This window comes from Salmo salar, chromosome ssa07, assembly GCF_905237065.1.
Source record: "Salmo salar chromosome ssa07, Ssal_v3.1, whole genome shotgun sequence".
NCBI lineage: Eukaryota > Metazoa > Chordata > Actinopteri > Salmoniformes > Salmonidae > Salmo > Salmo salar.
This window is the reverse complement of record NC_059448.1, coordinates 38,454,287-38,468,283: the sequence shown is the minus strand read 5'-3', so window position 1 is coordinate 38,468,283 and position 13,997 is coordinate 38,454,287. Positions and strand designations below refer to the sequence as shown.

General features: G+C 42.3%; 2 protein-coding genes across 8 annotated transcripts; one reads left to right on the top strand and one right to left on the bottom strand.

Moving 5' to 3' along the window:
* Window positions 1-109: 109 nt before the first annotated feature.
* LOC106609232 (dnaJ homolog subfamily B member 9) lies at window positions 110-3,107 on the bottom strand. Its single transcript, XM_014207784.2, has 3 exons — window positions 2,987-3,107; window positions 2,303-2,542; window positions 110-1,523 (listed from the first exon to the last, which is right to left on the bottom strand). Exons 2-3 carry the CDS (start codon window positions 2,517-2,519, stop codon window positions 1,090-1,092), a joined length of 651 nt encoding a protein of 216 aa, XP_014063259.1. The 5' UTR covers window positions 2,520-2,542; window positions 2,987-3,107; the 3' UTR covers window positions 110-1,089.
* A 72-nt stretch (window positions 3,108-3,179) lies between these two features.
* LOC106609230 (sugar phosphate exchanger 3) lies at window positions 3,180-13,682 on the top strand. Of its 7 annotated transcripts, none has more exons than XM_045721941.1 (14): window positions 3,180-3,343; window positions 4,426-4,625; window positions 5,337-5,451; window positions 5,828-5,908; window positions 6,421-6,504; window positions 6,711-6,856; window positions 8,448-8,544; window positions 8,863-8,947; window positions 9,611-9,840; window positions 10,311-10,452; window positions 10,782-10,883; window positions 11,172-11,371; window positions 11,663-11,728; window positions 11,875-13,682. In XM_045721941.1, the coding sequence occupies exons 2-14, from the start codon at window positions 4,549-4,551 to the stop codon at window positions 11,965-11,967; spliced, it is 1,518 nt and encodes a 505-aa protein (XP_045577897.1). In that variant the 5' UTR covers window positions 3,180-3,343; window positions 4,426-4,548; the 3' UTR covers window positions 11,968-13,682. The 7 variants fall into 7 exon arrangements, with proteins under 7 accessions (XP_045577897.1, XP_014063258.2, XP_014063255.2 ...); XM_014207783.2 differs by having other exon boundaries at window positions 5,825-5,908; XM_014207780.2 differs by having other exon boundaries at window positions 5,816-5,908.
* Window positions 13,683-13,997: the final 315 nt, after the last annotated feature.

Sequence of the window (13,997 nt, the reverse complement as noted above, 5' to 3'; positions counted from 1 at the left end):
TGTTGATGTGTGCAAGGGTCCCTGGTTCGAGCCCGGGTTGGGGCGAAGAGAGGGACGGAACCTACACTGTTACATATAGCGTAGAAATATGTTTTAGTCTGCAGGGACCTTAGAGTAAATATATTTTTATTTCCAAACAAGTACCACTCATTCTTTCAATATTTAAAAATAGATCATCCTTAGGATTAACAAAGTGCAGACAGCATTCAATAAGTGAACATTGGTTTCACACAAAATGATAAATCAGGCAGCAAAGTCAAAGAAAGAGACAACAGAACAAAAAAGGTGCCAAATGCAAATATTGCACAAAATAAAAATGGCAGAAGAGGAACACTTTGCAGGAAAAAAAACTAGAGGTAACAGTTGATAATGGTGTATAGCGTTGTTAAATACATTTATAGCTAGGTTCTCTTCAACTTCACGATGAGATTCAACTCAAGTGCTCTATTCACAACTGGGAAAGGTTTAAGATGGGCCTTGAAATAAGTGATAGCAACTTAACACACTGGAGGGGGATGCCATAATAAGTCCCCAATCAAATACAACAGCTCTAAAATTACAAGCCATAAGCCATATAAAATGTGCTATAACACTGGACTTTCTTTCACGATATTGGAAGAACTATTTCTGAAAGAGAGAATTACTTTGGTTTTGTTTGCCATTTTAATGTTCCAGAATGAAAATAAAAGAAAGCGTGATATATTTTCTCCCAACTCAATACATTTGCTACTCTCAAAGATGGAAGCCAAGAGAGATCCTGAGAAATGGGAGAGTCGGCGCTTGTCATAGCACGATGTAAACAAAGTAAATTTAAATCTGAATGGAGGCATCGTAACATGCAATGATATCCATAAGTAAGAACCTAATACATAAGCCCAGCTAAATTATATCCAAAACGAGTGAAAGGTATTGCTTGAGAACAGTTTGTTTTATGGCCCATAGGCATCAACACAGTTATAGCACACTTTTTTCTTTCCAAAACCATGTTCCACAAAGTTCTAAATTAAAAGTAATTACAAAATAACCACAATAGCTAAACCCATACCCAGTGAGTAGTGGAATGTGGGATGCATTTCTGGTAGTGATAAATCAAGAACAGTCTGTGTATGTGGTGACCATGTTCCCTCTGCGCTGTGTCACTGTCCTGCAGTGATGTTTCGCTGAGCCCTGGAACCGGCTGTCCGCCCCGCCTGTGTGTCCGTTAAACGAGAACATCTTCTCCATGTCCTCAAACACGTCATCAAAGAGTGCTCCACCAAAGGAGCCCCGGAAGTGTCTCTTGTGCCTGTTCTGGGCCTCCTGGTGGGCCTGGAAGTGGCTGTTGAAGGCCCTCTTGTGATGGGAGTGCTGGTTATGACCGAACAGGTCAGAGTCTCTGAACAGGTCATCAAAGTTGAAGTTAAAGTTCTGGTGGAAGTGCTGTCCACTCCTCCCACCTCCTGCGCCTGGCTCACCAGGGGAGGGGCCATGTCCAAACTGGTCATACTCCAGTCTCCTCTTATCGTCTGATAACGTCTCGTACGCTGGCAAAGGAAAGGAAACATAAGTCTCTTGGTGGTGTCCACAGACATAAGAAAAACAGCAAATGCTTTAACAGTTAAAAACTTCATAACTGACTGTAATGGGAATATTAAGATCAATAACGTTCATATTCAGTTTAGAGTGATTCACTCAATGTTAAGCATATTTATGCATTTTCCCTTTCTGTATTACACGTGATTTCCAGTGTTCTGTTTGTGACACTCGGGTTGATGGTCACTAGATTCGATGCTGAATGTTACGGATTAAACTCATATCTGTGTATAGTGACTGATGCCAGACTAGTCGTACAAGAACTGAGAACACACGGATTATTATTGTATTGTCTGCGAACACTGTGATTCTGTAGCAGCTCACTGGCCTTTTGTTTCGACTTCCTACAAGCCTCTCGGGCTGCTGTTCGCAGTACATTTAGTGTCGCTGATTAGGCTATTGGGCCTTCTCAGCGAAGGCCAGTTAGACATTCTCTGCTCCTGTGCGGGATATTGTTATCCCCGTTTGCAAACTTGTAATTAAACCAGATTGATAATATCAATAAAAAAAAAATCTATGACTGCTCTCCTTGTTCACCTGAAAATGTCAATTACACTGACCATATTAAAAGATTGAAAAACATCTATTACTTGTTGAAATGTTTACAAAAGTATCAATACAATTACAGGATGAATAATTAACACTCCATCCAATACATTTGATGTGGACTTGATGTAAGGAGCCCTGATGTAACAGACAAGGGGAGTGCCCAGAAGTTGACAGGACTCACCCTCGGCTATTTCCCTGAACTTTGCCTCTGCGTCAGGACTCTTGTTTCGGTCAGGATGGTACTTCATGGCTAGCTTATGGAAGGCCTTCTTGATCTGGCGCTCGGAGGCATCTTTTGGCACGCCTAGGATGTCATAGTAGTCCCTCTGTGCCAGTATGAACTCAGTTATCATGAGAATGCATACTGCTAACATTAAGACTGACTGCGCTGTGGCCATATCGGTGGTTCGCACTTGCCTCCCTGCCCAGGAAAGAGAGAGGTTTGACAGTTAGTTTACAGTTTGCTACTTACACAAGCAAATTATAATGTAAAATTGACAAAAGTATAACTATGTAAGCATGTTTTAACCTGTACTGTAGAAAGGAAGCACGGCATGGCAAATCTGTAAAACTTGCTGTGTGACATAGGCTTTTCTTTTTAAAATCCCACTTTAGCTAGGGACATGATCTACAAAATGTATTTATCCTAGTGAATAGACGGTTGAATCAGCCACAGAATGATCCAACCATTTACATTGTGTTTAAAGCAATTGGTAAGGCAGTTTAAACCATTGAAGGTGGATGGGGGGAGAAAAAGAGTATCAGAACAACAAGCACATAGAGCCTGTGAAAACTATGAAACACATTTCTGTTCTGTATGCTAATTATAAGCTTTAAAAAAAACACAATAAAAGAGAGAACTTACCTTGAAAAGCACTAACAACAACGGCTCTTCTATCAGACGATAATCGCACAGCTGATCCGTAGGTGACAAACGATAGCAGGTTGCATTCCCGAGCTGTAACACCACGACTCGCAATCTTATTGGTTAATGCCTTCACCTACTGACTCGAAACACCACGATTGGCTGAAACTAGGGGCATGTGGATCTGTGTTGCGTGCTTTCACTTCCGGTACACTCCAGTCCTGTTGGTGGCAGTAGGAAATGTGAAACCACAGCAGAAGAAAACAAAAAGAAACCGATTGCTCCACTGTACAATAGCAGACTGGACTGTAAACAGATGATCTCAAGCTAGCGTCGCTGTTTAGGTGAATTAAAAAGGTAAGTCCTTATCCGTCTGACCTCAATGTTGATTACATATTTGCATTTCCATATAGTGTTGTCCAATGCCAAATGTATATTTAGTGAAAGAGAAGTATCAAGCTAGTGTATTCCATATGCATTACCTATCACCAGTGAGTCACTTGAGTTAAGTGCTGCACTGCTGGCCAGCAACAGAAGCAGACAGAAGACAGCTCCCAAGACTATTTATTGCAAACCAATAGCTATATTCTTCCTATCTAGAATCAGTACATGGGAAAAAGTAGGCAAGGAAATCTCAAATCTTTTTTGTATGTTGCTGCCTTTATTGGCAGAGTGTGAGTCAGAGGGTGTTTACACCAGATAAAGGTTTCAGACCAGATTCCAAGGTTTGTTGGCTGTATAACTAACAGTAAGGTCTGTTAGGGTTGAACTGGCTATTTGTATGCATAACTTATATAATATACTGGGGACGCTATGCTACAATATTAAGTATATGAACTACGGATAAATCAACTGTTGAAGACAAGAAGAACTACAACCGGCGACAGGAAGTGCGTCACTAGGCTGAGACCAGCCTGCACGCCAACGATAGGAGGAGCAAGTTTAAACCACGCTCCTCCTCCCTCTGACAGGCCAGCATTGAGCAGGAACTATCTCTGTCAGAGTATAAAAGCGAGAACAATAGGATGTGTCGCTCTCTTCTCTGTTTTACCCTGCGAGGCAAAACAGCGAGACCGTATATATACGAACCACACATATACCACGCACGTGTTTGCATTGATTAAAGTACAGCTATATCAGAAGTTACCATGAGCTGACTATTTTGTTCTGTTACCAGAAAAGAACTGTCGCAACATTAACAGGTCCCATGATGAGAAGCAGGTTAATGGTAACAAGCGTGTGGTTTTATTCTTTGGAAGAGGCTAACCAAGACCTTTGGTCACCTGTTTGTGGATTTATGTCCTATACCTTTTACCTATGTTTACCATGGTAACAAATATCCACTTGGTCTCGTAGGACTTTAAAATCCCAGTTCTCTCTTTTCAGGCAAACCTGTGTTTCTGACTTAGAGTTGTGTTTGCTGCTGTGCTGTGATCTAGGCTGTACTGCTGGATAAACTAGTGTGGTGCTGTTCCCTCGCTGAACCCCCTCCCACTCCTGCCTCCTACTGCTGTTCCCTTGAAGGCCTCCACCCCCTCCTATCCCTCCTGGTGACCCCTGTGATGTCGTGCCCGTGCTGTGGCTTCCTGGCGCAGTACACCCACCATCACCTGGTTGCCTTCCTCCTCACCTTCTTTAGGTAAACTCAACTCCTGAACTCCCACCAGCCTTGTCGAGATCTGGTATAAGACCCTCTGAATGTTCCGAGTTCTTATTCCAGTTCTCTTTGCCCTAAATGCTCACTACACAAGCACTTAAACCAGAGCATACATACGCATTTGATACGCAGGCTCACTTGTGCTCATATAGGCCTACATCCTCCTTAAGTAAATACAGTACTAAGCCAGGGGCCCCAACACGTGCTAATGCCTGGACCGGAGCTACAGTACTCACAGTCTTATACAGCTCTCCACTGTAATTACACTGTAAAAACATATATTTTTTAAATGACATCATTGCTTCTTGGTCAGACTGGTTGTTATCAGAGTAGGAGAAAGTGAACGTATCAGACAGTTGAGCAGTAAGAAGCCGATTAATACTGAATCTGTCCCTGTGTTTCTCACATGACCTCTCCTGACCTCCCTACTCTGAACCCTGACCTTTGACCCCACTCAGCTGTGCCAAAGATTTTGTGGCTGTGCTTTCCAGGCTCTGTCATCAGGAAGTGACGTATAGTCTAGAGTTCTTATTACAGGTTATATAGTAGTTGTAAACGGGTTGAGTACTGACCTACACACCAGCTGCTTTAAACAGCTAAACACAGCATTGGAAGGCCCTGGATGTTTCTGGTCCCTTGTTCTGCTAAGAATGTAACAGGGCTTTATTAAGTCTCCCCTCCCTCTCTCTACAGCTATGTCCTCCTGCATGCCTCAAGGAAGACCTTCAGTAATGTGAAAGTGAGCATCTCAGCCCAGTGGACTCCCTCTGTGCAGAATGCCAGCTCTCCTGCCTTCTCACCCGGAGAGGTACGTACTCAGGAGGATGCGGATTCACTTCCTTGAATTATCCCCCCTTTTCGCCTCCCCTAAATGATGGCCTCTGATATAATTAGTTTAGTTTGCACTATTGGATTTGTTTAGTGATCTCTTCAGGTGCAGTCCTCAATATTTACTTTTTGTGTAGTGGATGAGGAAGTGTTATCACGTGTGGAGTGGAGCTACTGATGAATGCTCAAACAGACCATGAAGTACAGCTAACACTAATGGTCAAATGGTTAAATAAATCCCTTTATTCAGTTGCTCTGACAAACTTTTTGTTTGATATGATACAATGTTTATTTATTGTGTTACTGTATGTATCTTTGATTGTCTCTTCGGAATCTTCCTCCTGACATGGGAGGAGAATAACCTGTTTGCAGACTCCGATGAAGCCACTCTGTTCCTGGGTGTCCTCGACACCATCTTCCTGTTTTCCTACGCCGTGGTGAGTGTCAGGGCCAGCTGGGGTCATGGGGGGGGGGGGGTGTAACCTAATCGGTCAGATCAGATTTACTTCGCTCTCCTGCCCCACACTGAAAGTTGACTGTGGCGTTAATTCGCGAATATTATCTTTCATTATCAACATGGAAACAAGCACACTGATGCAGTGTTCTCACATTCCCTATTCTGACCTCCCCACTCTGAACCCTGACCTTTGACCCCACTCAGCTGGGCTAAAGATTTTGTGGCTGTGCTTTCCAGGCCCTGTCATGAGGAAGTGACGTATAGCCTGGAGTTCTTATTACAGGTCCTAATCTTGAAGATATATAGTAGTTGTAAACAGGTTGAGTACTGACCCGCAGGGGAGGGTTTGGCCGGGGAAGGCCATCATTGTAAAATAAGAATTTGTTCTTTACTTACTTGCCTAGTTAAATATATATATATATATCATTATTTTTAAATAGTCAAAGCAGGAGGACAAAGTAAACATGCGTGTGTTGTTCAATATTCATGCAGGGCCTCTATATGAGTGGAGTGATCGGAGACCGCATGAACCTCCGGCATGTCCTCTCCTTTGGTCTGTGTGGTTCAGCCATAGTGGTAAGTGGGGCATTGCTTTTTATATTTCATATACATCTACACGGTTGTTACATCAGATTTTCACAATAGGTACTTAGTTAAAACGGAGTTACTACAATAGTCATGTATACTGCAGATTCTGCATTTTGAGCCCATTACATTTCATTGTGCTCTATTGATGACGTAATCCAATATAACCTTCTGTTTTTCCCTCATTCACTTCCCAGGAGTTTGTGTTTGGTACCCTGACTGAGTGGCTGCAGTTCTATAACATCTACCTGTACTGTGGACTTTGGGTGCTGAACGGCCTACTGCAGTCTGCTGTCTGGCCCTGTGTGGTGGCAGTCATGGGGAACTGGTTCGGCAAGTCGGGGTGAGTATCATATCCCTCTCTCTGCCATGGCACTAGTATACTCCAACGCTGATCATTAGGGCTGGGAATTGCCAGAGACCTTATGATACGATATTATAACGATACGATATTTATTGCGATTCCCACAATTCTGTATGTATTGTGATTGGATGTTGTGATTTTATTGCGATTCGATGGTCCAAACGTATTGCTCACCATATGTTAGAGAAAGAGCCATGAGAAAACTAGTTTTGGTCAGTCAGGGAAATAAAAGTGATGAAAACAAATGGGCTCCCTAAAAATAAGATGGAGAACAAGCTATGAAGGAAAAATACTGGAGTTTAGGTGCAGGTACAGAAAACTAGCGGAAAAATAATATTGTAATATTGTCAAAATGATCTGCATTGATCACTACTGATCAATGCCGATCATTCACACAGATTGAGTAAGGCTCCCTGATTGTCAACAATCAGAAGTTGTCGTTACGAACAGTAGCCTTAAGGGATTGCTTTAACTGTGGGGTCGTTACATATGATTTCAATCACTTTCTGATTTGCCAGAAACCTTTCATACATGTTTGCCCATGGTGAAATTGGTCAGAAAGTAACATTTTAGACCTGAATGCCAAAACATTCAGGAGATAGGTGTTCAAAGTTGACCCATTTCGCACACTGTTGCGTTCCCCAGCAAGAAAACCAGAAATGTCACGCAAACAGAAGGGGGAACTAACAGAGTCACTGACCAACAACCAGAATGAAACAGGTGGGGTTTTAGGAGAGGTTCTGAAAGACACGGGCGTGTCCACTGAAAGTTGACTAGCAACAACAATTGCAACCTAAAAGACACCAACTAAATTTGCCCAAGAGGCAAACAAAAGAAAAACCCACACCAAACTTAAAGACAGGAAGCAAAACAAAATCAGATACGGGATTGTAAAGGTGTTAACCCTCCACATCTATCAAGACAACTGGAGCACTGGGCCAGCCGCTCTTAAATAGCACCTGGGCCAGGACAGGTAAAACACGATCCCCTAACATGATGGAAACCAGCACAGGTGTAACACATACTGACTAACGAGGTGACACCAATCGGTGCGCGCTATGTGCTAACAAGCTACGTGCTAACAGTCCAACCTCAAAACATAAATGAAAAAAGCAAAACCTGTAACAATACCCCACCCTACCATGAGACGTCCATGTCTTTATCTCTGATAGAGATAAACGGTTGAGTTTGATATAATTTAAAAGTTTACAAACGGGGTTGTCAATCTATTCTATGATTTCTTTTTTTTAACGTTTTTAATAAAAAAATACAATTTTTAAGCATTAAACGCCAATTATCTAAAAACACGTGAACTCAGATTAGACTCATTTTCACAAATGTTGTAGCTTAGGCCCTATTTTAAATAATCTAAGATCTTATTTTACATCGAAGAGGTGCGGTCAGAAAGTGATTGAAATCATATGGACAGGAAGTGATGTACTGATTTCTTCCTGGTTCTATTGTATTCTAGAAGAGAAGGTTCTAATTGAGTATTGTGTTGAGTATGTTGTATGTATTGTGCATGTTCTTTAGAGTGATGTAACTGCTGTATGTCTCCTCCTCCCTCCAGGCGAGGTTTTGTGTTTGGCCTGTGGAGTGCCTGTGCCTCTGTTGGGAACATTCTGGGAGCTTTCCTGGCATCCAGTGTTCTCAAGTACGGATATGAGGTGAGTGCAGATGCACACAGATATTCATATTACAGATCTGCTCTGGGATTCACCTTTTTATAAGGTCTAGATGAAAAAGGGACATGTTGCATAGACAATACCTGGTATGGTCTAGTCAGTAAGTCTAGAAGAAAAGGTCACTACATTGTTGTCTAGAGAAAAGTGAATTTATGCGGTATTGTCTTTCTCTCAACCCCTTGCTACATAGTTAGCTATATAGTCCATCTGTGATCCCAGGGAAGAAAACATGAAAGCACAGAGTATGAACAGCACAATTCACAATACAAGGCACCTCGGTGTTATGCTGTGTTTCTGCAGTATGCCTTCCTGGTCACTTCAGTGCTGCAGTTTGCTGGTGGGGTGGTGGTGTTCTTTGGTCTGCTCACCTCCCCTAAAGAAGTGGGTGAGTATTGGGTCCACGCATGCCCAGTTTCCCTCATTGATCTGGTATTGTCTCCCTATCGTTGTATCGTACTGTACTTTCTTTCACTTCAAGTTTCGATTTCTATTAGTCGCGTGTACAGGATACGCATGGTATTCACCGTCCAATGAAATGCTTACTTGCAGGTTCCTTCTCGAAAATGGAACAAGAATAAGAACTAATAAAAGATAAGAATACGAACATAAAGTAAATGGCTCAGTAGAATAGAATAAACATTTTAAAAAATTTGTGAGGAAGTTGTAATACTGTACTGTAATTTCCGGACTATTGAGCGCACCTGAATATAAGCCGCACCCACTGAATTTTACTTTTTTTTTTTGAACATAAATAAGCCGCACATGTCTATAAGCCGCAGGTGCCTACCGGTACATTGAAACAAATGAACTTTACACAGGCTTTAACGAAACACGGCTTGTAACAAAAATAAATAGGCTTTAACGAAACACGGCTTGTAACAAAAAATAAAAAATTTGCAGTAAACAGTAGCCTACCTCAAAGCGTGGGAAAAAGGTTGCGGCTTATAGTCCGGAAATTACGGTATGTGGAATATGATATAAAGCTCATATAGCTACAATGTACTGTGTGACTCTTTTGATGAAGAATGTCGTTTCTCTGTCCCATCAGGTCTGTGTTTGGAGTCAGAGACAGGTCTGAGTCCAGTGGAGAGAGATGCAGACAGCCACAGGCCTCTGATGAGTGATGAAGAGGATGAGGAAGAGGAGGGGGAAGAGGAGGGATCGGAGGAGGTGTGTGACGGAGGGTACTACACCATCCAGCAGGGGGATGAGGAGCCGCGGGAAACACCCAAAGCCATCGGATTCTGCCAGGCCTTCTGCCTGCCCGGGGTGCTGCCAGTGAGTGGGATATTACTAGAGCTCTCTGTGTGTCTCTCTCTCTCCCTCTTTCTTTCTCTGTCTCTTTCTCGTGATCCCTCTAACTCTGGCTGGCTGTCACCCACTCACTCTCTCGCACTCACCCTGTTATCTCCCTCTTTCATTCACCCCTCCCCGTCTACATCCCTATCTATTTCTATATCTCTATCATCTTATCATCCTCCCTGCCTCTCTGATATCTGCCCGTCCCTGTTTAAGCGTTTCCATTCTGTCTCTATTCTTTAGCTGACAGTTTTGTTTAGGGGGTGTTGAAGACGTCGCTAGTTGCGTTAGTCTCTTTCTCTCAACCTCTCCTCCCAGAACCTTGCCTGTGCAAATTAACCAATAAAGCAAGTATTGTATTATGGAGCATCTGACGATGTGAAGATTTTAGTTCTGGCTTTCTGTGATGACTCTCTCAGTAACTGGTGACTGTCATCCTCTCTCCCCAGTATTCCCTGGCGTACGCTTGTCTGAAGCTGGTCAACTACTCCTTCTTCTTCTGGCTGCCCTTCTACCTGAGCAGGAACTTTGGCTGGAAGGAGGCCCAGGCCGACAGGCTCTCTGTGTGGTACGACGTGGGAGGCATCATAGGTGAGTGTCGCGGGCCAGGCCTAGTTAACACTAGCTGTATTGACTGGTTAATATGAATGACATTGGCATTGGTGTTGTTGACTGCGGTTTAGATGTGGTAACATCCTAGCTAGCTATGCAGAGTCGTTTATCTATGCTGTCTAAAGGGGTCTACGTAGTCTTACGCAAGCCGATGGAGGTCCGTTTGCATCGCTCTCTACGTAGTTCCACGTACATTTGTGCGACTGAATTTTTGGAACGCGATGCAGACGGACTTAAGAGCCCTTAAGACGGGACCGTAAATTGTGTATTAATCTTCTGCTTTCTGTCTCTCTCTCTCTCTCTCACAGGTGGTACGATCCAGGGCCTGATCTCAGACTGCATGGGGAAGAGAGCTCCAGTGTTAGCTGTCAGTCTGCTGCTGGCTATGGGAGCCCTGGTGGGGTACAGCCGTGAGTACTCCTTTCTTCATCTGCCTTCCTCCTTTTTCTAGCCCAAAACATCTCACTATATTATTCAGGCCAACATTCAATTTTATTACGAAATAGTATTCCCATTTTTTTATTTTAGGTCAGAGAGAGAGAAAAATTGAAATTGTTCATTATTGTGTTATGTCAATTCTAGACCAGCAAGGGGAGCCCTTGATAGGGGAAAAACGAAAATTAGAACCATATCCCTTCCTGTCTCATACATAATCCACAAAAAAACATGTGAATTAACCCTGTGTTGTCCCCCCTCAGACTCCCCTCCGGACCAGGTGGTGAATGCAGCTCTCCTGGCCACCACGGGTTTCTTCATAGGAGGGCCGTCCAACATGATCAGCTCAGCCATCTCTGCAGACCTGGGGCGACAGGAGGCCCTCAGGGGCAGTCAGGAGGCTCTGGCTACCGTCACCGGCATAGTGGACGGGACTGGGAGTATTGGAGCTGCAGCGGGACAGGTAACACACACTAGAGACCGAGAAAGTATTTTACCTTTATTTAACTAGGCAAGTTACTTAAGAACAAATTCTTATTTTCAATGACGGCCTAGGAACAGTGGGTTAACTGCCTTGTTCAGGGGCAGAACGACAGATTTGTAGCTTGTCAGCTCGGGGATTCGAACTTGCAATCTTTCGGTTACTAGCCCAACACTCTAACCACTAGGATACCCTGCCGCCCCATACATACATACATACATAAATATGTGCTTTCCAGTGATTTAATGTTGAGTATTTTACCTTGTCTTTCAGTACTTGGTGTCGCTGATCGAGAGCAAACTGGGCTGGATGTGTGTGTTCTACTTCTTCATAGTCATGGTAAGATCATCTGTCTAATCCATAATGTGAGACAATGTTCATGTATTCCGTGAATTAGTCACTAATTCCCCTCAGGAGCATCTTACATAAGGTACTGTGTTGTCCCTGTTTGTGACATATTTGGTCCTGTTGGGATTGCCTCACAGACGGGGGGCAGCATAGTCTTCATCTTGCCGCTGATCGTGACCGAGATTCGGGCCATGTGGAGGGACAGACAGGCGCGGACACACCAGCTGTGACGCCTTCCTCACGGGGGCCATGTTGTTTCCTACTCCTTCCCTATGGGGCCTACTAGCTGTCAGTCAATCAGACTATGTCCACTGATCACTACTGTAGATGTCTGTACAACATGTCTATTAATGTGTATGTCCAATCTATGTATATATTTGGTCTGAAACACGTTTTTTAAAGATATTACTTCAGAGCCTTTTACGAGTGGGGGCAGGGCCCTCTCAATGTTTGTGGTCTGAGATAGGAAGTTCCAAGCAGCTGTCAGTTAATCAAATTCCTTTACCTGTTTACTGGCGTGTATAATGATTACTTGTATAGAATGATTGGATCTGCTCATTTGCTTAGTAGAGATCAGATTTCAAAGACACACAAAACACACACTCACTGGAGTCCATCACTCGCTCTTAGAATCTCACAGTCACACATCCGCTTGGTGGATTTTCAGTCATTGCTTGTAGCACATACAGTAGTCAGTGACCACGTTTACATGCACACAGTATTCTGGATAGTAGCTCATTCATATGGGTTAAATAGTAACTGAAATATGGCCTATAACCTCTCACATGTAGCTTAATATAATATTAACTCCTGCAGAATTATTCTTTTTTTTTTTGCAGTAAAATTAGACAACAAATGTTAATTTTGTCTCGGGAACATGAGTGGAGAAATATTATTTCTTTCTTTCAGCATCTCTTGAGAAAATGCGTGTGTAATGTGTTATCTTTGATGCTGTTATGCAAGCAGACAGTCTTATCATAAACCTATTTAATCGTTTTCTCAGCTTTTAATTTAATTAAAACCGGTCAAACTGATGACATTTGGACATTTTGCACAGACCAATCGTTCCATTGTTTTTGGAATCTTTCCACTGTTCTCCCCGGTCGCTAAACGAAACAGACAACTTTACCGGTTTTAGCTAGATTACTACTGCATTCATTCTATCGATGTAAAACGTTATTCTGGTGAGCACTACTTTATTTTGTCTTCTGGGACAACAGATTATGACAGAAGAGAAGATGCTTTTATCTAACAATAGTTGGCAAACAAATGGCCTACCAATTATCAGAAATTATAAACAGAAAGTGTATAAATTAAGGGTGAAATTAGCCAGTAGGCTACACGGTCCAATACGGAGCATCAGCAAAACTTTTTCGGATTATTGTAAACGGGATATGATGTTACCGTGTGTCAACCCACTTGAGTACCCCGAATAAAAACGGAATATTGGTGTGCATTTAAACGTGGTCAGTGTAAAACAATGTACGTTTGCCGATAAAGTTTTGAAGCAGCTTTTTTAAGTCTTAACGGTCAGTAAACATTAACTGCACGCCTCTGAAATATTTTATTTATTTAAAGAACAGTAAGATTACATCAATGTAAAAAAAAAATGTCTTATCAAAATGAGTTAAAAGTATACTGATTTTATTTACTGTAGGTACATATATTAAAACGGTACAAGTAGTTCTCCTGGTTGGACTGGGATCAGTTGCTAAATTACTGTAGTGGTTTTAACCAAGGTCACAAGTGCATTTCAGCTGGTCCAGGACCTGCTAAACTTGGTGAAATGGAATGTGTATTTAATTGTATCATTATCGAATGTATGTTCTTAATCTGTGATGAATGTTCGTTTTTTTCTCCATATGTGCACTTTAAATTCATATTTTAATGAGCCTATGTGATGTTTTATTTTTTTTCAAGAAAAGAAAATTGACTTTTTCAAAACTGTTGACTCCTATATTTTATTCTTCACAAGGGAATTTACGATATATTTTGTGAAACCACCTCAATGAATTTGAACTTTAATGACCTGAACTGTATTCACACAACTGACTTCTTTGTAGAAATCTCATAAAGCCATGAAACCAGCATTTAGAAACATTGAATTAGCATACTTGGCAGGATGATTTATTTTCACATATAAAATGGAGACAAATTAAGAGGATCTGTTCAGAAGGACTTTCGCGGTAAATTACTAATGGGATAGCCACCCTGTAGAGCAGTAGTGGATACATTCTGCTCAGCCTGCTCAGCCCTGTTA